This window comes from Bos indicus x Bos taurus, chromosome X (assembly GCF_003369695.1).
Source record: "Bos indicus x Bos taurus breed Angus x Brahman F1 hybrid chromosome X, Bos_hybrid_MaternalHap_v2.0, whole genome shotgun sequence".
In the NCBI taxonomy this organism is placed as follows: domain Eukaryota; kingdom Metazoa; phylum Chordata; class Mammalia; order Artiodactyla; family Bovidae; genus Bos; species Bos indicus x Bos taurus.
In genome coordinates this window covers 1,413,355-1,437,237 of record NC_040105.1, presented here as the reverse complement: position 1 = coordinate 1,437,237, position 23,883 = coordinate 1,413,355, and the positions used below count along the sequence as shown (strand labels likewise).

The 23,883-nt window shown below is 47.5% G+C and overlaps 2 protein-coding genes across 11 annotated transcripts in view; one reads left to right on the top strand and one right to left on the bottom strand.

The window, feature by feature from the left end:
* ARSH (arylsulfatase family member H) overlaps window positions 1-23,883 on the bottom strand; it is a 52,936-nt gene that overhangs the window by 27,418 nt on the left and 1,635 nt on the right. The gene's annotated exons all lie outside the window — the stretch shown is intronic.
* Window positions 1,000-22,394, top strand: ARSE (arylsulfatase E). 7 transcript variants are annotated; one of them, XM_027534648.1, is made up of 11 exons: window positions 1,000-1,230; window positions 8,842-8,885; window positions 11,767-11,916; window positions 13,105-13,226; window positions 14,324-14,446; window positions 16,438-16,864; window positions 17,461-17,597; window positions 18,402-18,536; window positions 18,997-19,159; window positions 21,309-21,430; window positions 21,972-22,394. In XM_027534648.1, exons 2-11 carry the CDS (start codon window positions 8,863-8,865, stop codon window positions 22,328-22,330), a joined length of 1,761 nt encoding a protein of 586 aa, XP_027390449.1. In that variant the 5' UTR covers window positions 1,000-1,230; window positions 8,842-8,862; the 3' UTR covers window positions 22,331-22,394. The 7 variants fall into 7 exon arrangements, with proteins under 7 accessions (XP_027390449.1, XP_027390453.1, XP_027390451.1 ...); XM_027534650.1 differs by lacking the exon at window positions 1,000-1,230 and adding an exon at window positions 7,040-7,790 and having other exon boundaries at window positions 21,981-22,394; XM_027534647.1 differs by lacking the exon at window positions 1,000-1,230 and adding an exon at window positions 7,040-7,790.

Genomic DNA, 23,883 nt, shown 5'->3' with positions numbered 1-23,883 from the left:
TTTATCTCTCCCTTAAGGGGCAGGAGGAGACAAAGTTCAAGTGTCAGATTTTTTCTTCCTTCTCTATACAAAATTAAAAGGAGGTTTCTCTTAAAATTCTCTGTTGCCATGCCGACACCTGGTTCCACCGGAACTTAACTTTTCTCCAACCTTGAGCTAAGCAATGCATTTTTCTTATGGAAATGTTTTTCTTAAGATATTCGAATGAAACTATGCCTTTGCTTTGAGATTTGCCTTTCTTCAAAATGATTCCACCTAAGACTTTTTTTTTCTTTTCTCAAACCTTGGGCTGATAATAGCTCAACAAACCAGTTCTGGTGTCAATTGTTCTGTGGCTAAGGGATACCACACCCTGTGCTAAGCTATCTCAAAAATGCATATTGTGGGAGAGCGGTGTGATGAAACTCCTCTTCAGCTTTGAGGTGTCTCTCTTATCTGATTAATAGCTTTCTAAGAGACATAGAATGGCTTGCTAAAAACCAGCAAAGGGTAGGGGGCACTCCTTCTGCCCCTTTCTGATGTCTGTGACAGAAGCTTTGTCTGTCTCTTGTATACTTGAATAAACCTTTAACAAAGAAAAGCTCTGAGCGATCAAGCCTCATCACTGCCCCCGGAATTGAGATCCTCTCGTCCGGAGGCCCAGAATCCCCGCGTGTTTCAGGGCTCAGCAACAACGTTTTCGTTTCAGGTGATCAAGCGTTGTTCGCACGCACAGAAGGAGTTAAAGCCTTCTTGGAGCCGTCCTCTGTCTTGAGGGAAAGCACATGACATTTCAGGACTTGTGCAAGGGGGCATTTTCAAGGCAACCGCCTCCCTGCTTTGGGACAGGGCCCAGCAAACGCCCCCAGTGTCTTGAGCGGTGTGCCAGACGCGGTCCAGCCCTACTTGTGAATGAAAAGGCTCAGTGTTTGCAGCTGTCGGAGATCCCTTGGCAAGCGTTACCATCTTCTCAAGGAGCACAGAAGATTTTCTGTTCGACAGGCAAAAAAAAAAAAAAAAAAAAGGACGGACGACAGGCCCTCCCGACTGATCTTCTGTGCTATTTTGCAGAGCGTAAGATTTGCTGATTACGCGCACAGCCTAACTTGGTTGAGGCGGGACCACTGTTACTCCGGAGAGTGAATCAGCCGCACATGCGTGGACCGCACGGACCTCCCGGGGTCAGAGCCTGAGATCACGTCCCTGCTGCCCGCTGACCTCGGCTGCCCGGGCTCCGAGACTGTCTTGCAGGTAACCCGCTTTTCTTAATTTGTTCTCCAAGCAGCAGCCAGCCAGGCTGGTGACCCTCAGCCCACACGTGGCTGCCTGGCACCCCTCCGGAGTCTGGCTGTACTTGGCAGGCAAATTTTCTTTAAAAAAAAAAAGAAAAAAGAAAACAGAGATATCCATGTCAGATGTTGCCTCCAGGCGGGGTTTCTGGAAGGACTGCAGAATTAAATAGCGAAAGAGAGGGCTTCCCTGGTGGCTCAGACGGTAAAGATTCTGCCAGACCTGGGTTAGATCCCTGGGTCGGGAAGATCCCCTGGAGGAGGGCATGGCAACCCAGTCCAGAATCATTGCCTGGAGAACTCCATGGGCAGAGGAGTCTGGTGGGCTACAGTCCACGGGGTCGCGAACAGAGGAATGCTCTGCAGAGTAGATCTCAGATGCTAAGAGATTTCGGAGCACAGAGGACTGAGCACTGAAGAGATGCTGAGATTCAAAACCGAAGCGGGTCTGGGAACGGAGCCCGGAGCGTAGTGGAGAAGCGAAGCGTGCTGCCCGGGCTCTGGAGGGTGGCCAGAAAGCCAGGGGCTTGCAATTCCTTCTGCCCTGGAAGCGCATCAAAGGCTAAATTATAGGTATTACTTCACTGAAGGGCTGTCTTTCTCTTTTTCTGTATCTTTTTTTTTAATGGAGATATAAATAGCAGATAACATTGTGAGAGTCTGCCGTGTACAAAGGGGACAGTTTGATACACGCAAAAGCTAGTGGAGGTGATGGAATTCCAGTTGAGCTATTCCAAATCCTGAAAGATGATGCTGTGAAAGTGCTGCACTCAATATGCCAGCACATTTGGAAAACTCAGCAGTGGCCACAGGACTGGAAAAGGTCAGTTTTCATTCCAATGCTAAAGAAAGGCAATGCCAAAGAATGCTCAAACTACTGCACAATTGCACTCATCTTACATGCTAGTAAAGTATTGCTCAAAATTCTCCAAGCCAGGCTTCAGCAATATGTGAACCATGAACTTCCTGATGTTCAAGCTGGTTTTAGAAAAGGCAGAGGAACCAGAGATCAAATTACCAACATCCACTGGATCATGGAAAAAGCAAGAGAGTTCCAGGAAAACATCTATTTTTGCTTTATTGACTATGCCAAAGCCTTTGACTGTGTGGATCACAATAAACTGTGGAAAATTCTGAAAGAGATGGGAATACCAGACCACCTGATCTGCCTCTTGAGAAATTGGTATGCAGGTCAGGAAGCAACAGTTAGAACTGGACATGGAACAACAGACTGGTTCCAAATAGGAAAAGGAGTTTGTCAAGGCTGTATATTGTCACCCTGCTTATTTAACTTATATGCAGAGTACATCATGAGAAACGCTGGACTGGAAGAAACACAAACTGGAATCAATATTGCTGGGAGAAATATCAATAACCTCAGATATGCAGATGACACCACCCTTATGGCAGAAAGTGAAGAGGAACTCAAAAGCCTCTTGATGAAAGTGAAAGTGGAGAGTGTAAAAGTTGGCTTAAAGCCCAACATTCAGAAAACAAAGATCATGGCATCCGGTCCCACCACTTCATGGGAAATAGATGGGGAAACAGTGGAAACAGTGTCAGACTTTATTTTTCTGGGCTCCAAAATCACTGCAGATGGTGACTGCAGCCATGAAATTAAAAGACACTTACTCCTTGGAAGGAAAGTTATGACCAACCTAGATAGCATATTCAAAAGCAGAGACATTACTTTGCCAACAAAGGTTCGTCTAGTCAAGGCTATGGTTTTTCCTGTGGTCATGTATGGATGTGAGAGTTGGACTGTGAAGAAGGCTGAGCGCTGAAGAATTGATGCTTTTGAACTGTGGTGTTGGAGAAGACTCTTGAGAGTCCCTTGGACTGCAAGGAGATCCAACCAGTCCATTCTGAAGGAGATCAGCCCTGGGATTTCTTTAGAAGGAATGATGCTAAAGCTGAAAGTCCAGTACTTTGGCCACCTCATGCAAAGAGTTGACTCATTGGAAAAGACTCTGATGCTGGGAGGGATTGGGGGCAGGAGGAGAAGGGGACGACAGAGGATGAGATGACTTGATGGCGTCACTGACTTGATGGACGTGAGTCTCCGGGAGTTGGTGATGGACAAGGAGGCCTGGCGTGCTGCGATTCATGGGGTCGCAAAGAGTCGGACACGACTGATCGACTGATCTGCTCTGATCTGTGTTGCACTATGTTTGCGTCAACAGCGATAGTGTGAGCCAACACTGCTCTAGCGTAGCATAGTCTCCATGGTTTTTTGTGTGTTCAGAACAATTAAGGTCTAGTCGCTTAATAACTTTGACCCTGGTATTACCTCTGGAACGTATTCACCTACAAAGTGTGAGGTTGCCTCCGTAAACATCTTCCGGTTCCCCCCGGGACAGCTCAGCTGGGAGAAGGACGATGCCCCCAGCTCAGAAGCCCACCCCACCACACAGGCCACATAAGCCAATCTGTCCACTCATAAGCAGAGCTCAGGGTCACTGCAAAAGCCATGCCATGTCAAGGGTCACTGACTCCCCCAAGAGCCAAAATTGGGCTTCCCTCATGTCTTTATCAGAGAAGGCAGTGGCACCCCACTCCAGTCCTCTTGCCTGGAGGGTCGAAAGGATGGAGGAGCCTGGTGGGCTGCAGTCCATGGGGTCGCTAAGAGTTGACTGGGCGACTTCACTTTCACTTTTCACTTTCGTGCATTGGAGAAGGAAATGGCAACCCTCTCCAGTGTTCTTGCCTGGAGAATCCCAGGGACGGGGGAGCCTGGTGGGCTGCCGTCTGTGGGGTCACACAGAGTTGGACATGACTGACGTGACTTAGCAGCGTGGCTTTATGTTTCCTCATGGCCACAAAGAGGCTGCCAGGGACCAGCATTTTCATTGCACATAATGTCACCCAGTCACTTGGTGACACTCCGTCTTTATTGGGTATCCAGGGAAAGAAGTAGAAGGTTAGCCCAAGGAGTGATCCTCGCACCAAGGGACATGATTGCCACTCATCTGTACAAAGCATCTCTTGTCACCAGATTAGGTTGTGGACAAACAAATAAACGTGTTCCTCCCTTTTCACGGAAGAGGAAGTGGCAACCCACTCCAGTGTTCTTGCCTGGAGAATCCCAGGGACAGGGGAGCTTGGTGGGCTACAGTCCACAGGGTCGCAAAGAGTCAGACACGACTGAGCTACCAATGCAACACTTCCCTTTTCTTCCTGTTGTTTGCTACAGATAGTAGCATACCACGTGCTATCCTGATGCTGTCTCTCTTTTTTTTAATTCATTTTTATTGAAGAATGATTGCTTTACAGAAATTTGCTGTTTTCTGTCAAACCTCAACATGAATCAGGCATAGGTATACACATGTCCCCTCCCTTTTGAAACTCCCTCCTATCTCCCTCCCCATCCCAGCCCTCTAGGTTGAACACAGAGCCCCTGTTTGAGTTTCCTGAGCCATACAGCAAATTCCCGTTGGTTGTCTATGTTACATATAGTAAATAAGTTTCCATGAAACCTTTTTCATTAAAAAATAAAAAAATACTGGATATATGGGCTTCCCTGGTGGCTCAGCGGTAAAGAATCCACCTGCCAATGCAGGAGACCCAGGTTTGATCCCTGGGTCTGGAAGATCCCCTGGAGAAAGAAATGGCAACCCACTCTAGGATTCTTGCCTGGAGAATCCTGTGCGCAGAGGAGCTTAGCAGGCTTCAGCCCCTACAGGGTCGCAAAGTGTGGGACACGACTGAGCAACTAAGCAATAACAAAATATTGCATATGTAGATGACGTGGTCCATCCACAGAACCGAATACCATTTAGCCATGTCTCGGGATTCTGACGCAGGCTACAACGTGGGCGAACCATGAGGACATTTGGCTATGTGAGATACGCTGGACAGGAAAGGACAAATATTGTACAGTCCAGTACTCTTGCCTGGAAAATCCCATGGACGGAGGAGCCTGGTGGGCTGCAGTCCATGGGGTCTCGAAGAGTCGGACACGGCTGAGCAACTTCACTTTCATTTTTCACCTTCATGCTTTGGAGAAGGAAATGGCAACCCACTCCAGTGTTCTTGCCTGGAGAATCCCAGGGACGGGGAAGCCCGGTGGGCTGCCGTCTATGGGGTCGCACAGAGTCGGACACGACTGAAGCGACTTAGCAGCAGCAGCAGCACGGATATAAGCAGCCTAGACTCGTCCAATTCATGGAGACAGAAAGCAGGAGGGTGGGCTCCGTGGGCTGGGGGAGCAGGGTGGGCAAGAGGGTGGTTAATGGGGACAGAGTCTCGGTCTGCGAGATGAACTAGTTCCGAATGTGGGCAGTGGGGACGTCTGCACAAGGGTGTATAGTTGTGCTCACTGCCACGGTGCTCTGCGTGTAACGATGGAGACGGGAAATTCTGAGATGTCTGCTTCTTGCTGTTTAGTCTCCAGGTCCTGTCCGACTCTTTTTCCAACTTCATGCACTGTAGCCCCGCCAGGCTCCTCTTGTCCGTGGGATTCTGCAGGCAAGAATCCTGGAGAGGGTTGCCGTTTCCTCCTCCAGGGGATCGTCCCGAGCCAGGGATGGAACTCAGGTCTCCTGCATTGGCAGGCGGTTTCGTTACTACTAGTGCCTCCTGGGAAGGGATTTCAGATTGATATGACATGCTCTTCCATACAAATCTTTTTTATTTTTAATTAGTGTGTGTTTACCACAATTCAAAGGCAATCAGGGCTTCCCTGATGGCTCAGCTGGTAAATAATCCACCTGCAATGCAGGAGACCTGGGTTCGATCCCTGGGGTGGGAAGATGACCTGGAGAAGGGATAAGCTACCTACTCCAGTATTCTTGGGCTTCCCTGGTATCTCAGCTGCTAAAGAATCCGCCTGCAATGCAGGAGACCTGGGTTCTATCTCTGGATTGGGAAGATTCCCCTGGAGAAGGGAAAGCCTACCCACTAAAGTGTTCTGGCCTGGAGAATTCCAGGGACTTATGTATAGTCCATGGGGTCGCAAAGAGTCGGACACGACTGAGCGACTTTCACTTTCACCAGAATTAAAAATAAAAAATATGTATTAGAGATCATGTCGTATCGATGTCTTATCACTTCATTTTGCATCTTCCTTTATCCTGCTTCCTTTATGTCAGGGATCAGAAACCTCTGGTGCCTTCCACCAACTCAGCCTGTCTTTAGAAATCCAGTTTTATTGACGAACAAGCTCAGCTGTCTGGATGGTCGAGGGCCACGTCCCGCTGCAACGGCAGAAAGAAGTGGCAGCGACAAGACCACCTTGGCAGAAAAGCCCAAAATATTAATTATCACGTTCTTGATAAACACGTGTTCTACTTTTTTTTTTTTTTCCTCTCTTTTTCTTTTTTTTTTTTGCTCACACCTCAAGTCTCGCAGGATCTTCGGTCCCTGACCAGGGATTGAAACTGGACCCAGAATTAGCAGCATGGAATCCTAACCACTGGACCACCGGAGGTGGGGGTACATGTTTGTATACTTTTTTTTTTTTTTTAAATGTTATTTATTGATTGGACTGTGGTGGGTCTTCATTACTGCTCAAGGAGTTTTCTCTAGTGCCACCGAGCAGGGGCTCCTCTCTAGCTGTGGTCTGCGGGCTTCTCACTGCAGTGGTTTGTCTTGTTGCCCAGCACGGGCTCCAAGCTTCTGCAGCTGCAGCTCGTGGCCTCAAGAGCACCAGCTCAGTTAGTTGCTGCTCCTCGGCACCTGGGATCTTCCTGGACTAGAGAACCCGTGTCTCCCTCTCCGGCAGGTGGATTCTTTACGACTGGGCCACTGGGAAAGGCCTTACATTCTTTTTTTTTTTTTTTTTTCGAGTCACATCAGGACTCAGACACAAAAGGTAGAAACCCCAAACCAGCTGGTTTATTTTTTCCTGGTCAAGATGAAGGAGAGTTCCACCCAGGACATACCCACTCTAGCCTACTTCCTGCAGTCTGGCCCCAAGGATATTGCTCGGACAGGCTTGCCAGGAGGCTCAGTGGTAACCAACCTGCCTGCAGGGCAAGAGACGCAGGCGTCCTGGGTTCAATCCCTGGGTCGGGAAGATCCCCTTGGAGGAGGGCACGGCCACCCAGAGCAGTATTCTTGCCTGGAGAATCCCAGGGACGGAGGAGCTCGGTGGGCTGCAGTCTGTGGGATTGCAGAGACTGGAGTAGGACAGAGTGAGCACTCACGTTGTTTGCACACTGGCCCCATCTGATCCAAGGACCTACCTCGAGGGCATCCAGGACCTCGTCAAACAACACGCCACCAGCCTGCCTCGGGACTGGAACATCCACTTCGTCCCGGAGTTTGTGTAAACAGGACCGGTAAACCACAACCTGGGTGAGGTCCGAGGATTCTAGAACCTTCGGGGGAAACGCAGCTTTGCCAGCTGTTGTCGTTCACTCTCTGAGTCAGGTCCGACGCCTGGGACCTCGTGGACTGTAGCCAGGCCAGGCTCCTCTGTCTGTGGGATTCTTCAGGCGAGAAGACTGCAGATGGTTGCCATTTCCTCCTCCAGGGGATCTTCCTGACCCAGCGATCGAACCTGTGTCTCCTCATTACCAGGTGGGTTCTTTAACTACTGAGCCACCAGGGAGAACCTTGCTTCCTTGAGGCTCCATATGTGAGCCTCAAGGTCCATCTGGACCGAACCAGGTTTCCAGCAGCCACGCCTGAATCCAGAACACCTCGGGGAGTTTCACCGCAAGGGAGAAAACGCGGTTTGTTTTGGGGTCTCAAAAGCAATCACCCCCTCTGTCCTGAGCTACATCTAACGAAGTCCACGTTCTGCATTCTGGAGACAGGGTCCAGTGTCTGTAAAGCTTCTTCTGTAGGGAAGAGCACTGCTTTGGTTCTTTGTTTCCAGATTAATTGCTTTACTACTTATGGCTGTGCTGTGTCTTCTTTGCCGTATCCTAGATCACAGGCTCTAGGGCTCACAGACTTCAGTATTTGTGACTCACAGGCTTCCCTGTTCATCCGCAAGAGGGATCTTCCCAACCCAGGGATGGAACCGGCGTCCCCTGCTTTGGCAGGTGGATTCTTTACCGCCGAGCCACCAGGGAAGCCCCTGTTTGCTTTTTTTGTTGCTGTTCTTGTTTTGGCCACACTGGCCAGCGTGCGGGATGTTAGTTTCTCCAACCACGAATTGAACCCACGCCCTTTGCACTGGAAGTACAGAGTCTTAACTACTCGATTGCTAGGAAATTCCAGGAAAAGCCATCCTTTGTGGGTTTTTAGTAACTTTCGCAGGGTATTGGCAGAATCAAATTTTTCCCTCTTGTTGTTGAAACTCTTGAGTATACAAGAGTGCCCTATGCTCTGCCTCACAGGATTGCCCCCGTTGCCTTAGGGCAACTCAGCGTCCGAAGCTGACTGGCCTCACAGGACTGCCTGTGTGCTCAGTCGTGTCCGACTCTTTCCTCCTCCAGGGGATCTTCCCGACCCAGGGATTGAACCCACATGCCCTGCATTGCAGGCAGGTTCTTTCTTTCTTTCTTTTTTTAACCACTGAGCCGTTGTATTACTTACAGCATTATTATTATATTACATACTGCATTATCAATAGTTCTGTTTCTACTCCCCATGTTAGTACACACCTCTTTATTTCTTACAGGAAATACAAGGAAGAGAGGCCATGTTACGTCTGGAACACTCTTGGTAAGACAGGGCTGTGGGCGATCGGTCATCTTCTCTGTCTGCCCCTGCGTCTTTTCCGGTCAGTTTTTCAGAATCCCTTGATAGTAAAGTGGTCTTTCTCAGTTAGTCACTGATCAATGCCCCTTGGAGTTCCCTGGGGGCTCAGATGGTAAAGAATTTGCCTGCGATGCAGGAGACCTGGGTTTGATCCCTGGGTGGGGAAGATCCCCTGGAGGCATGGCAACCCACTCCAGTATTCCTGCCTGGAGAATCCCATGGGCAGAGGAGCCTGGTGGGCTACAGTCCCCGGGTTGCAAAGAGTCAGACGCGACTGAGCAGCTGAGTGCATGTTAATAAATGTGCGACAGCACTGCTTCTGCTTTATGTTTTGGGTTTTTGGCCCCCAGGCATGTAGGACCTCAGCTTCCAGCTGCTGCTGCTGCTGAGTCACTTCAGTCGTGTCCGACTCTGTGCGACCCCATGGACGGCAGCCCACCAGGCTCCGCCGTCCCTGGGATTCTCCAGGCAAGAACACTGGAGTGGGTTGCCATTTCCTTCTTAGCTTCCCAATCAGGGATCAAACCTGTCCTCCCTGCATTGGAAGGCAAAATCTTAACTGCTGGACTGCCTGGGAAGAAAAAAAAAAGACAAAAACAAAAAATTCAAATGCCTACATGAGATGTATTCAAACTCTTCTGAAATGGTATTGATACTGTATATTTTAAAAGTGTGAGTTGTTTTAATTAAAAAAAAAAATCAAATGCCTGTGAAAGTGAAAGTCGCTCAGTCGTGTCCGACTCTTTGCAACCCCATGGAGTATACAGTCCATGGAATTCTCCAGGCCAGAATACTGGAGTGGGTGGCCTTTCCCTTCTCCAGGGGATCTTCCCAACCCAGGGATCGAACCCAGGTCTCCGGAATTGCAGGCGGATTCTTTACCAGCTGAGTCACAAGGGAATGTATTTGAGCCACAAGAGATGTATTCAAACTCTTCTGAAATGGGATGATAATATATATTTTTAAAGTGTGAGTTATTTTTAACTATCTGAAATCTGAAATAGGTTGATAATATTTAAACAAATAAAAAAGAGTATGAGTGTTTTTAACTCAAAAAAAAAAAAAAAGGAAAAAAATGCCTAAGAGAGGTTTGCAAACTTTTATGAAATGGGATGATAATTTTTCTTTTTAAGAGTGTGAGTTGTTTTTAACTAAAAAAAAAAAAAGAAAGAAAGGGAAAAAAAGTCAAATGCCTAAGAGATATATTCAAACTCTTGTGAAATGGGATGATAATATACATTTTAAAAAGTGTGAGTTGTCTTTCACTAAAAAAGAAAAAAATTAAATGCCTAAGCGGTATACTCAGGCTCTTCTGAAATGAGATCATAATATTAACAAAGTGTGAGTTTTTTTTAAACTAAAAAAGGAAAAAAAAAAATCAAATGCCTAAAGGATGTATTCAAATTCTTCTGAAATGGGATGATAGTATTTTAAAAAAAAAAGTGTGAGTCATTTTAACTAAAAAAAAAGAAAAATCAAATGCTTAAGACATGTATTCAGGCTCTTCTGAAATTCGAAACTAATATTAAAAAAAAAAGTATGAGTTTCTTTTAACAAAAAAGAAAATGCCTAAGAGATGTATCCAAACTCTTCTGAAATGGGATGATAATTTAATATAACATATATTTAGGGCTTCCCTGGTGGCTCAGCTGGTAAAGAATCCAGCTGCAATGCAGGAGACCCCAGTTCGATTCCTGGGTCGGGAAGAGCCCCTGGCGAAGGGAACAGCTACCCACTCCAGTTTTATTGGGCTTCCCTTGTGGCTCAGCGGGTAAAGAATCTGCCTGCAATGCGGGAGACCTGGGTTCGATCCCTGGGTTGGGAAGATCCCCTGGAGAAGGAAACAGCTACCCACTCCAGTATTCTGGCTTGGAGAATTCCATGGACTGTATAGTCCATGGGGTCGCAAAGAGAAAAAAAAAAGAAGAAAAATCAAATGCTTAAGACACGTAACCAACCTCTTCTGAAATTCAATGCTAATATCTAAAAAAAGTACGAGTTGCTTTGAACAAAAAGAAAATGCGCAAAAGATGTTTTCATCTGAAATGGGATGATAGCATATATATTATATTTAATATAATATATATTTAACTAAAAAAAGAAGAAAAAATATTGAATGCCTGAGAGATGTATTCAAACTCTTCTGAAATGGGATGATAATATATATATTATATTTAAGAAAGTATAATATTTCCTTCTCCAATGCATGAAAGGGAAAAGTGAAAGGGAAGTCGCTCAGTCGTGTCCGACTCTTACCGACCCCATGGACTGCAGCCTACCAGGCTCCTCTGTCCATGGGATTTTCCAGGCAAGAGTACTGGACTGGGGTGGCATTGCCTTCTCTGAATATATATTTAATTAATATATGTTATATCTAATATAATATAGCATTTTTTAAAAAGAAGAAAAAAGAATCAAATGCCAGAGAGATGTATTCAAACTCTTCTGAAATGGGATGATAATATATATATTATATATAATAAAATATAATATACAATTAATTAATATATATTTAATGTAATGTACAGTTTTAAAAAGAAGAAAATAGAATCAAGTGCCTAAGAGCTGTATTCAAACTCTTCTGAAATGGGATGATTATATATATATATATATATATATATATATAATATACATTTAATTAATATGTTATATTTAATGTAATATAACATACAGGTTTAAAAAGAAGAAAAAGGATTCAAATGCCTAAGAGATGTATTCAAACTCTCCTGTAAGGGGATGCCCCTCTCAGAGTCCCCTGAACGAGTGCCCCCAGCTTTCCGGCTCACAGAGGCTGTGTACTTAGATGGAACCCCGCACGCAGCCTTGTCTGGTCCTTGTCTTTCAGGAGCTGGCTGGCTCTCGCACTCGCTGTGCTTCTGGGTGCGAAACCCTCAGCCTGCGGCCCTCCACCTGGTCCCCGGCCAAACATCCTCCTTCTGATGGCGGACGATCTCGGCATTGGAGACGTCGGTTGCTATGGCAACACCACCATCAGGCAAGGACGGGAGAACGGCTTATGGGTGCAGAGGTCCACGATAAGCCATCTGACCTTTGGTGTCGGCAATTCAAACTTGAACAGAGCTGTGTCACATCCATTCTTTGTATTGTGTGGGGCTTCCCAGGTGGCTCAGTGGTAAGGAGTTTGCCTGCCAATGCAGGAAATGCGGGTTCGATCCCTGTGTCGGGAAGATCCCTGGGGGGAGGGCTTGGCAACTCACTCCAGTATTCTTGCCTGGAGAATCCCATGGACAGAGGAGCCTGGTGGGCTACAGTCCGTGGGGTCGCAAAGAGTCAGACACGACTGAGCCACTAAAAACACTTCAGTCTTGCATTCTTCCCACGTCTGCACTCAGGCCGGCTCAAAGGTGTAGAATAGCTGAATCACTCTACTGTACACCAGAGACTAATGTAATATGGTGAATCAATGATACACCCATATAAAAAATTTTAAATTGAAAAAGACTGAGAGTCCTAAGTGAAGAGTCACCCTGGACTCTCAATTCTGGATGTTCTGTTGAGTCCATCTCAGCCTCAGCAGTACAATGTGGAAGCTTTTGATAAACAATGCAGTTGGATGGGATTTCCCTGGTGGCCCAGTGGTTAAGACTCTGCCTTCCAATGCAAGGGACCCGGGTTCGATACCCGCTCTGGGAACTAAGACCCTGCGGGTAGCAAGGTGTGGCCAAACATTGATAAACAGTTTTGCAGTTGATGTTTCTTTGATGGTTCGGAAGACATTTGAAGTTTAGCCCTGTTTTTTTCTTTGTTGTTATTAATTTTCAACGGAGTATAGTTGCTTTACGATGTTGTATTAGTTTCTGCTGTACAGTGAATCACCATATGTATACCTGTATCCCCTCTCTTTTGGCATTTTCTTTCCCATTTAGGTCACCATGGAGCACTGAGCAGAGTTCTCCATGCTGTACTGTAGGTTCTGACTAGTTACCTATTTTATACGTAGTATCATGCTAAGTCGCTTCAGTCATCTCCTGGCGGGCTACAGTCCCCCGGGGTCACAAAGAGTTGGACATGATTGAATGAGCCCGCACAGGAAATCAGGGAGTTATTCACTGGTAATTGCCAGGTTTTCTATCAAGTAGGATGTCACTCTGCCTTACGGAAAGGAAAATAAGCCATGTGTTGGTTTGCTGAGGATTAAGAGAGTTAATGTTTCCTTCCTCAGGACTCCAAACATCGACCGCCTCGCGGCGGATGGCGTGAGGCTCACCCAGCATCTGGCCGCTGCCCCTTTGTGCACCCCGAGTAGGGCAGCATTTTTAACGGGCAGATACCCACTCCGATCAGGTTGGTCCATCCGTCTGTCTAATCACACTGCACAGGAACACGCTCTCTGTAACTCTTCAGGCATGAATTGTTCGGTACAGGGTCGGGAGAATGCTCCAAGTCCCCCTGTATTTTTTTTTAAGTGTTTTTATTTAATTGTGGTCAAAGTCACATAATATGCAACATCCTATCTTAACCATATTTAACCACACATTTCAAGGGCTTTCCTGGTGGCTCAGACGGTAAAGAATCTGCCTCCAATGCAAGAGACCTGGGTTCGGTCCCTGGGTTGGGGAGATTCCCCTGGAGAAGGGCAGGGCTACCCACTCCAGCAGTTCTGGCCTGGAGAATCCCATGGACTCTACAGTCCGTGTGGTCGCAGAGACTGGGACATGACTGAGCGCCTTTCACCCACAAACTGAAACCGTTGTCTCCATTAAAGACAAAGTTGCCATAACTAGAGAAAAGCCCAACGTCAGCCATGAAGACCCAGAGTAGCCAAAAAATAAAACAGACATAAAAAAAAAAATTTTTTTTAAAGAAACTATACTGGGTGAAAATGCAGAGAAATAAAGCCCATGAGGTCAACTCATGTTGGAAGGTTAAATTTTCCATCGCATATTGAGTCGTGGAGATTTCCACCAAATACTCTGAGTTGAAATAATAAAAGCAGAGACTTCCCTGGTGGTGCAGTGGCTGACTGTGCACCCAACGCAGGGGCCCTGAGTCCAATCCTTGCTCACAAAACTGAGACCCCCACATGCAGAAACTAGGAGTTCACACACACAGTTAACAGATCCTGTGGGCCTGCCTAAGACCCAGCGCAGCCAAGTAGGTAAAAGGAAAATATTAAGTAGGGGACTCAGACCATAAAGAATCTGCCTGCAATGCAGGAGACCCAGGTTCAATCCCTGGGAAGGGAAGATCCCCTGGAGAAGGGACTGACTACCCACTCCAGTATTTTTTCCTTTAAAATCCTATAGACAGAGGAGCCTGCTGTGTTACTTCCATGGCTCACAAAGACTCAGACAGGACTGAGTGACTAACATTTAACAACAGCAGTGATGATACAACTCGATGTCTGACTGTAGCGTCTCTCTGAACACCTTTCATCAAAGGTATGGTTTCCAGTCAAGGTCTCCGTGTTCTTCAGTGGACAGCGGTCTCTGGAGGACTTCCGCCCAGCGAAATAACTTTTGCAAAAATACTGAAAGCTAAAGGCTATACCACTGGACTCATAGGTATGTACACTTTCTAAGGATTAAGCACATTACTATTTGTTTCTTCTGAAGACTTTTATACTGGACTCGGTTTAGACGATCCCAATTTTGTTGGCAGGATCCAAAGAACCATAGTCAGGAGCCCAACAGTATTGGGCACATTATTTTTATAGGGACATTTAATTCACCTATGGGCTTCCCTGACAGCTCAGTTGTAAGGAATCCGCCTGCAATACAGGAGACCCCGGTTCAATCCCGGGTTAGGAAGATCCGCTGGAGAAGGGATAGGCTGCCCACTCCAGTATTCTTGGGCTTCACTTGTGGCTCAGCTGGTAAACAATCCGCCTGCAATGCGAGAGACCTGGGTTTGATCCCTGGGTTGGGAAGATTCTCCCGGAGAAGGGAATGGCTACCCACTCCAGTATTCTGGCCTGGGGGATTCCATGGACTACAGTCCATGGGGTCGAAAAGAGTTGGACATGACGGAGCGACTTTCACTTTCACTTCAACTAAAAAGTTTGCAAATGAAATAGTTGGGAAACACAGTAGAATTTCTCACTGGACATAAAGCTCCACGCATGGTGGAATGGTGCTACCCAGGTTGCTTCATGCGAAGTAGATGTGCCAGAAATATCAGCTGAATGAGATATTTGCCATTTCATGCAAATTTCTGATACGTTATGATTTAAAAGCTTAGAAATTGGGCTGGGGTCAGAGTGGGAGTTTGGGATGGACATGGACACACTGCTGTATTTAACAAGGAGAACCAGCAAGGACCTGCTGGACAGCACAGGGAACTCTGCTCAATACTCTGTAATAACCTTATGGTTCCCGGGGGGAAGGATGGGGGAAGGGATAGTCAGGGAGTCTGGGATGGACATGGACGCACTGCTGTGTTTAACATGGAGAACCAGCAAGGACCTGCTGGACAGCACAGGGGACTCTGCTCAATAGTCTGTAATAATCTAAGTGAGGAAAAATTTTGAAAAAGAAGAGAGAACGTGCATATGTATCACTGATTCACTTTGCTCTACATCTGAAACTAACAGAACTCTGTTAATAATACTCCAATATGAAATAAAAACTAAACAAATAAAAATATAACTGCAAATCATCTGCAAGACAGCATTGGAGGCATCACAGATGTGACAGTAACAAATTTTCAACAGCATGCAAAATCTCTCTAAGGTTCCCACTCAAGCCCACATGGAGTTCTAATCTGTTGCTGTTGCTCAGTCACTCAGTCGTGTCCGACTCTTCGAGACCCCATGGACTGCAGCACACCAGGCCTCCCTGCCCTTCACCATCTCCCAGAGTTTGCTGAAACTCGTGTCCATTGAGTTGGTGATGCCATCCAACCATCTCCTCCTCTGTTGCCCCCTTCTCCTGGCTTCAGTCTTTTCCAGCATCAGGGGTCTTTTCAAATGAGTCCGTTCTTTGCATCAGGTGGCCAAAATATTGGAGCCTCAGCTTCAGCATCAGTCCTTCTAATGAATATTCAGGACTGATTTCCTTTAGGATGGACTGCTTGGATCTCCATCCAGTCCAAGGGGTTCTCAAGAGCCTTCTTCAACACCTCAGTTCAAAAGCATCAATTCTTTGATGCTCAGCTTTCTTTCTGGTCCAACTCTCACATCCATACATGACCACTGGAAAAACCATAGCTTTGACTAGATGGACCTTTGCTGGCTTGGTTATGGAGTTCTCAACTGAGAAACAGCAAGATGCAGGCAACTCATGAGTGTTTCAAAGGACGATCAGACTCTGGGAAGATGGAGATGGTGATTAGCTTTAACGGGCACCAGAAACGCGGGCACAGGAACATCTTGCCTTGACCCAACCTGGCCAGGTTCCTTGGGAAATAACAGCAAACACTTTCCCCTGCCCAGCTGCCTGCATCCTGACCTCATCCCACGATGTGGCAAGCACGTCATACCCACTCACCAAAAGATGAAAGGAACATTGTCACATCTGCACACTTTTTTTTTTTTTTTTTTTTGCCTATTTTCCAGGAAAATGGCATTTGGGTCTCAGCTGTGCGTCTCCCGACGATCACTGCCACCACCCGCTCAATCACGGCTTCGACCATTTCTACGGAATGCCGTTCAGCATGATGGCAGACTGCGAGCGCTGGGAACTATCCGAGAAGCGTGCGGTCCTGGAGAGTCGACTCGACGTCTGCTTCCAGCTCGTGGCCTTGGCCACGCTCACACTCACAATCGGGAAACTCACCCACCTGATACCGGGCGCCTCCTGGACTCTGGTCATCTGGTCGGCCGTCGTGTGCCTCCTGCTCTTCGCCACTTCCTGTTTGGTGGGCGCCCTGATCATGCACGCGGACTGCTTTCTGATGCGGAATCACTCCATTGCAGAGCAGCCCATGCGCTCTCAGAGGACGACGCCACTCATGCTCCAGGAGGTCTCATCCTTCGTCAAAAGGTGAGTGCAGAAAGGCGCTTCAGGGTGAAGACGCATCCCGAGTCTCCTTCTTCCAAAATGGGTAGGTTGTTGTTCGGTCACTCAGTCATGTCTGACTCTTCGGGGCCCGATGGACTGCATCAGACCAGGCCTCCCTGTCCATCACCAACTCCTGGAGCTTACTCAAACTCACGTCCATCACGTTGGCAATGCCATCCAACCATCTCATCCTCTGCTGCCCCCTTCCCCTCTTGTTAATAGGTATAAAAAAAGTGAAACTGTAGTCGCTGAGTCATATCTGACGCTTTACAACCTCATGGACTATAGCCCACCAGGCTCCTTTATCTATGGGATTCTCCAGGCAAGAATACTGGACTGGGTTGCCATTTCCTCCTCCAGGGGATCTTCCCCACCCAGGCATCAAACCCAGGTCTCCTGTGTTGCAAGCAGATTCTTTACCAACTGAGCCACCAGGGAAGCCCGCATGGTGAAATCGTTCTGGCTCAGAAAGACCATTTTGGTGAAATGGAGGCTGAGTGACATTCCCTGGAACCCAACTGGGTCCCGTGAAACAAGTGGCCAAGAAATAAGGCCAGGTGTGTTGTATCGGTTTTCAGACACAAGCAAGGACCTTTCCTCCTTTTTGTGTCCTTTCTGCACGTCCACACCCCTCTGGTCACGACGGAGAACTTCCGAGGGAGGAGTCCCCACGGGCTTTACGGGGACAACACAGAAGAGATGGACTGGATGGTGGGTGAGTAGCTTTTCTTCGTTGCTGTGCGGACACTTTAACGCCTGGTTCATACTCACCTCTGCCCCCCCTCCTTTCTTCTCTATAACCTTCTTTTCCCTCACTTTTAAGTGTTCTCTACATTGTCCTATGTCTCATGCACCCTTGTACTGCTCCTGAAATTTTTTGGAGGCTGAATGGGGCATATACAAAGAGATGTATGACTCTTAGATCAAAGATGCTTTCTGATTGTTCAGTCTCCAAGTCGTGTCCGACTCTTTGCGACCCCACGGACTGCATCACTCCAGGCTCCTCTGTCCGTCACCATCTCCTAGAGTTTGCTCAAATTCATGCCCATTGAGTTGGTGATGATACCTGATCACCTTATCCTTTGCTGCCCTTTTCTCCTTTTGCCTTCAATCTTTCCCCAGCGTCAGAGTCTTTTCCAGTGAGTCAGCTCTTCCCATCAGGTGGCCACAGGACTGGAGTTTTAGCATCAGTCCTTCCAATGAATATTCAGGGTTGGCTTCCTTTAGGATGGACTGGTTTTACCTTGCAGTCCAAAGAACCCTGAGAATCTTCTCCAGCACCACAGTTCGAAAGCATCCGTTCTTTTGCGCTCAGCCTTCTTTATGGCCCAAGTCTCACATCCGTACATGACTACTGGAAAAACCACAGCTTTGACTACAGAGACTAGAGTACCACACTTCTATTACTGGTCACTCGCTATGCTTTCATACTAAAGACTCCTTTTCATGCAGCAGTCCAAAAATTTGGTGAAAGACTGTCTTGTGTTTTGACCACCTCAGACACATCTGTTCCTTGCAGGCCAGATCCTTGAGACTTTGGATACAGAAGGGTTGACCAACAGTACCCTCGTTTACTTTACATCGGATCACGGGGGATCCTTAGAGGCTCGGTTTGGAAACAACCAATACGGTGGCTGGAATGGGATATATAAAGGTGAGACTGAAGCATTCCTGGATGTGTCTTCATCTCGTCCCAATAATTCTCAACCCTTCCTCCGGAATGTGAGTTTACAAAAGCAAAGTCATAAAAGTCAGAAAAACTCAAATGATCACCGTGGTGGACAGAATCATGTCCCCAAAGACGTCCACATCCTTTATAGACACGTGGTTGATAGACAGAATGATGTCCCCAGAGACGTCCACATACTGACCCCCGAGTGGTGGACAGAATAATGTCTCCCGAGACATTCACATCCTGACCCCAGTATGGTAGAAAACCCACACCCAGATTAATAAGGAAAATAAAATCTGACCGTGTAGGAGCTAAATGTCATCATGTCCTTAAACAGAGAGGGACAGAAAGAGTGATTTGCAATGAACAGAAGGGTCTAGTTACCCAGGGAAGCAACCCCTGATTTTGAATCGCATTCTTTCCTGTTCACGTTTAAACACAGGAGGCAAAGGAATGGCCGGCTGGGAAGGCGGGATCCGGGTCCCGGGGATATTCCGGTGGCCCGGGGTCCTGCCGGCCGGCCGCGTGATCCACGAGCCCACCAGCTTGATGGACATCTTCCCCACTGTGGTGCACCTCGCAGGCGGCCAGGTGCCCCAGGACAGGTAAAGACCGGCCCAGAGAAGGCAATTCCGTGTTGCCTGGAGGCAACATGTGCATCAAACATCACCGTCCCTTTCGTCGGGCCTAAAACACCCATGAGATCAGTACCTGGAAAAGCATTCATCATTAGGGCCTCCAGTATTTGCTTTACGGAGGACACATGTCCTTCTCCTGAGTTAAAAGTGGAGCCTTTTGAGTATAAGGACGATGGTCCCTGAAACGCTCCAGTACATTTACTGACAGTTCGTCACAAGAGTCCTTTTCACGTAGCCTGGTGGGGACTTTTGATGTTTCCGGTTTTTTTTTTTTTTCCACTTTAAATATTACAGAGACTTCCCTGGAAGTCTGGTGGTTGAGACTCCGTACTTCCAATGCAGGGGTTGTGGGTTCAATCCCTAGTCAGGAAACTAAGATCCTGCATGCAGTACAATATGGCACCCCCCAAAATCATAGAAAATTTGGGAGTAAAATAAAGAAAAGAAAATAATTTAAGCTTGCTAACATACAGATGAATACATAATTAATTTATACAATGAAAGTGAAAGGATTAGTCTCCCAGTCATGTGTGACTCTTTGCAACCCCATGTACTGTCCCCCGCCAGGCTCCTCTGTCCATGGGATTTTCCGGGTAGGAATACTGGAGTGGGTTGCCTTGCCCTTCTCCAGTGGATCTTCCCAACCCACGGATCGAGCCCCAGTCTCCTACATTGCAGGCAGAGTCTTTACTGTCTGAGCCACCAAGGAAGCCCCATATTATATGATACCTGTATACTATATGTATTTAGATGTATTTAATATACTTATATATACATATTATATACTTGTATATGTGTGCATGCTAAGTCCCTTCAATTGTGTCTGACTGTTTGCGATGCTATGGACTATAGCCGCCAGGCTCCTGTCTGTCTCCAGGCAAGAACACTGGAGTGGGCTATTCATATATATATATATATATATATATATATATTTAAGTATTTGTATAAAATATGTCTAAATATATCTCTGTAGATATACATGTACATATCTATGTATATTTAGACATCTTAATGCATGGACAAAAATTTTAATGGCTTTACAGTATTCTTTCAAATAACCTCTTACAGGTGGACATTAGCCTTGTTCCTTAAAAAAAAAAAAAAAGCAAAACCTGGCTTTGTCATTTTACTGTCTGTCGTAATTATCTTTTTAGTAAAAATCCCTACAAGTTGAATTTCTGGGTCATAGCCTGTGCCATTTACAGGTAAATTTCTTGATATATTTTGTAAATGTGTTATATATGGCCTATAGAATATATATGTATATTTGTGTATATGATATATATTGTATGTTTTTATGTACTAATATATGTTGTTAGTGTGTGTACATATATGTACATATACATACATGTAGTGTGTGTATGTGTGTTAGTCATTCAGTTGTGTCCCACTCTTTGGGACCCCATGGACTGTAGCCCGCCAGGCTCCTCTGTCCATAGGATTTCCCAGGCAAGGATACTGGAGTGGGTTGCCATTCCCTTCTCCGAGGGATCTTCCTGACCCAGGGATTGAACCTACTCCTCCTGCATTGGCAGGGAGGTTCTTTACCATGAGCACCAACTGGGAAGCCCCATATATATCTTGAGTGAAGTGCAAGTCGCTCCATCGTGTCCAACTCTTTGCAACCCCATGGACTATACAGCCCATGGAATTCTCCAGGCCAGTGGGTAGCCTTTCCCTTCTTCAGGGCATCTTCCCAACCCAGGGATCGAACTCAGGTCTCCTGCACTGCAGGAGGATTCTTTATCAGCTGAGCCACCAGGGAAGCCCCATATATACTGTATATACGCATATGTATTTTATTATATATATTTATGGAATGATTCCAGGTCTTATGGATGATGCACAGCACATATTCTGTGACGAGTTAAAGGTCCAATCTGTATAAAACCAAGCAGCTGTTTCCCAGACATTAGCTCATCCGTGCATTCAGAATAAGGCTGGGCAGACCTTTGTGTCAGCCCCCAGCAGGGGGCGGGGACCCGCCAGGCTCTTCTAAACAAAGGTCCTGCCTGCAGGCAGATGGTATACCAGTTGCCGGCGGGGCTCGCTCAAGGGTCTTGCCCACCTCCCAGTGGCCCCGCCCTGAGTCCGCGCCCCTCGCTCCCACCTGCAGGGTGGTGGACGGCCGGGACCTGCTGGCCCTGCTCCAGGGGACCGCGCGGCACTCGGACCACGAGTTCCTCATGCACTACTGCGAGAGCTTTCTGCACGCCGCCCGGTGGCACCAGCGTGACCGTGAGTCCGCCGCACGCGGGGGCCCGGCTTGGCCTCTGCTCTCCTTTTCTGCTGCCTCACGCCTTTCTTTTATTTCCACGTGATTGTCTTTACTTCCTTCTTGGTGGTATTTTTCTTCCGATCCCAGGAGCATCCTTTAGCTGTCAGTCATCCTGCCCTGGTGGGATGGGAATGCTTGCCTATGGTTTCGTGGTTGTTGAGTCACTAAGTCGTGTCAAACTCTTTGGTGACCCCATGGACTGTGAAGCTCCCCCCAACCCCGCCAGGCTCCTCTGTCCATGGGATTCTCTGGGCAAGAATACTGGAGTGGGTTGCCATGCCCTTCTCCTCCAGGGAATCTTCCCGACCCAGGGATCGAACACGGGTGTCCCGTGTTGCAGCCAGATTTTGTACTGTCTGAGCCACTAGGGAAGCCTACAGCTGTCCCATCCACCCCAAACATGCTCAGAAGACTGGCCACCATCCATCCTTAACCTTCAGTAAGTCCACTAATTGAATCCACTAATTCAGTTAAGTTCACTAATTCTCCCCCTTCCTCCAGGGGGCGCAGTGTGGAAAGTCCACTTCACAACCCCCATCTTCCAGCCAGACGGCGCGGGCGCCTGTTACGGGCAGATAGTGTGCCCCTGCTCGGGGAACAGGGTGACCCACCACGCCCCACCGCTGCTCTTCGACCTGTCCCGAGACCCTTCCGAGGCCCACGCCCTCACGCCGGACACGGAGCCCTCGTTTCACCAGGTGGTGGAGACCGTGGCCCGGGCCGTGGCGGCCCATCGCCAGACGCTCATCCCGGTTCCGCTGCAGCTGGACGCGGCGGACAACACGTGGAAGCCGTGGCTGCAGCCCTGCTGTGGTCGGTTTCCCTTCTGCTGGTGCGATCGGGACGCGGACCCCCGGTAGGAGCCCGCCTGTGATAACCGGCTCACTGGGGTCAAACAAATATAAAACATCGGTGTGAAGTCAAGTTGCCTGCCTGTGTGGGCGTGAATGCTTTCACCTAGAATCCAGGCTTGGGGTTGGTGCAGGGCGGTGGGGTGGCGGGAAGGAAAGGCTGAGATATATGAAGAGTAACATGGAAATTCACATTGCGGCTGCGTCGTGCCAGACTCTTTGCGACCCCATGGACTGTAGCCCCACCAGGCTCCTCTGTCCATGGGATTCTCCAGGCAAGAATACAGGAGCGGGTTGCCAAGCCCTCCTATAGGGGATCTTCCCGACCCAGAGATCCAACCGCGTTGCAGGCGGATTCTTTACCAGCTGAGCCACCAGGGAAGCCTGGAAACTTACACGACCATATGTAAATTACATAAGCAAAGGGAATTCGCCATATGACTCAGGGAACTCAAACGGGTTCGGTGACAACCTCGACGGGTGGGATGGGGAGGCAGATGGGAAGGAGGTTCAAGAGGGAGGGGACATATGTATACCTATGGCTGATTCATGTTGAGGTTTAGCAGAAGCCAACCAAATTCTGTAAAGCAATTATCCTTCAATTAAAAAGATAAATCAATTTAAAAAAAAGAATCCAGTACTTGTCTTTCTGTTTTGACACTGAGAAAGACAAATATCGTATATTAATGTATATAGGAGAAGGGGACGACAGAGGATGAGATAGTTGGATGGCATCACCGACTCAATGGACATAAGTTTGAGCAAACTCCAGAGCTGGTGATGGACAAGGAGGCCTGGCGTGCTGCTGTCCACAGGGTCATAAAGACTCGAACACGACTGAGTGACTGAACTGAATGCACGTACGTGGAATCTAGAAAGGTGGTCCTGATGATCCTAACTGCAGAGCTGCAAAGGAGATGAGACATAAAAGACATAATTGCAGACACAGCGGGGGAAGGACGGGGTGGGACAGACGGATAGGGTAGCCTTGAGACATATGTCCTATCCTTTGTAAGGTAGAGAGCCAGTTGGAATTTGCTGTACGACGTTAGGAAGCCAAAGCTCTAGCGCTCTGGGGGTAGGATAGGGAGGGAAGTTCAAGACGAAGGGGATATATGTATACCTACTGCTGACTCATGTTGATGTGTGGCAAAAACCCAACACAATACTGGGAAGTAATGACTCTCCAATAAAGTCTAAGACTCCAACGCTAAAATATACAAATGAACTTATCTACTCAACAGAAACCTGGGTCTGATGCCTGGGTCAGGAAGACCCCCTGGAGGAGGAAATGGCAACCCACTCCAGGATTCTTGCCTGGAGAATCCCACAGACAGAGGAGCCTGGTGGGCTACAGTCCACGGGGTCGAAAAGAGTCGGACACGACTGAGCGATGAACTCACACACCCACACACAGAAACAGAGTCACAGGTGTAGAGAACAAACTTATGCTTACCAGCGGGTAAGGGGTGGACAGGACATACTGGGAGATTGGAATGGACACATACAGACTACGATGTATTACATGGCTTTCTTTTTCTTTTTTGCTATTCAGATATAAT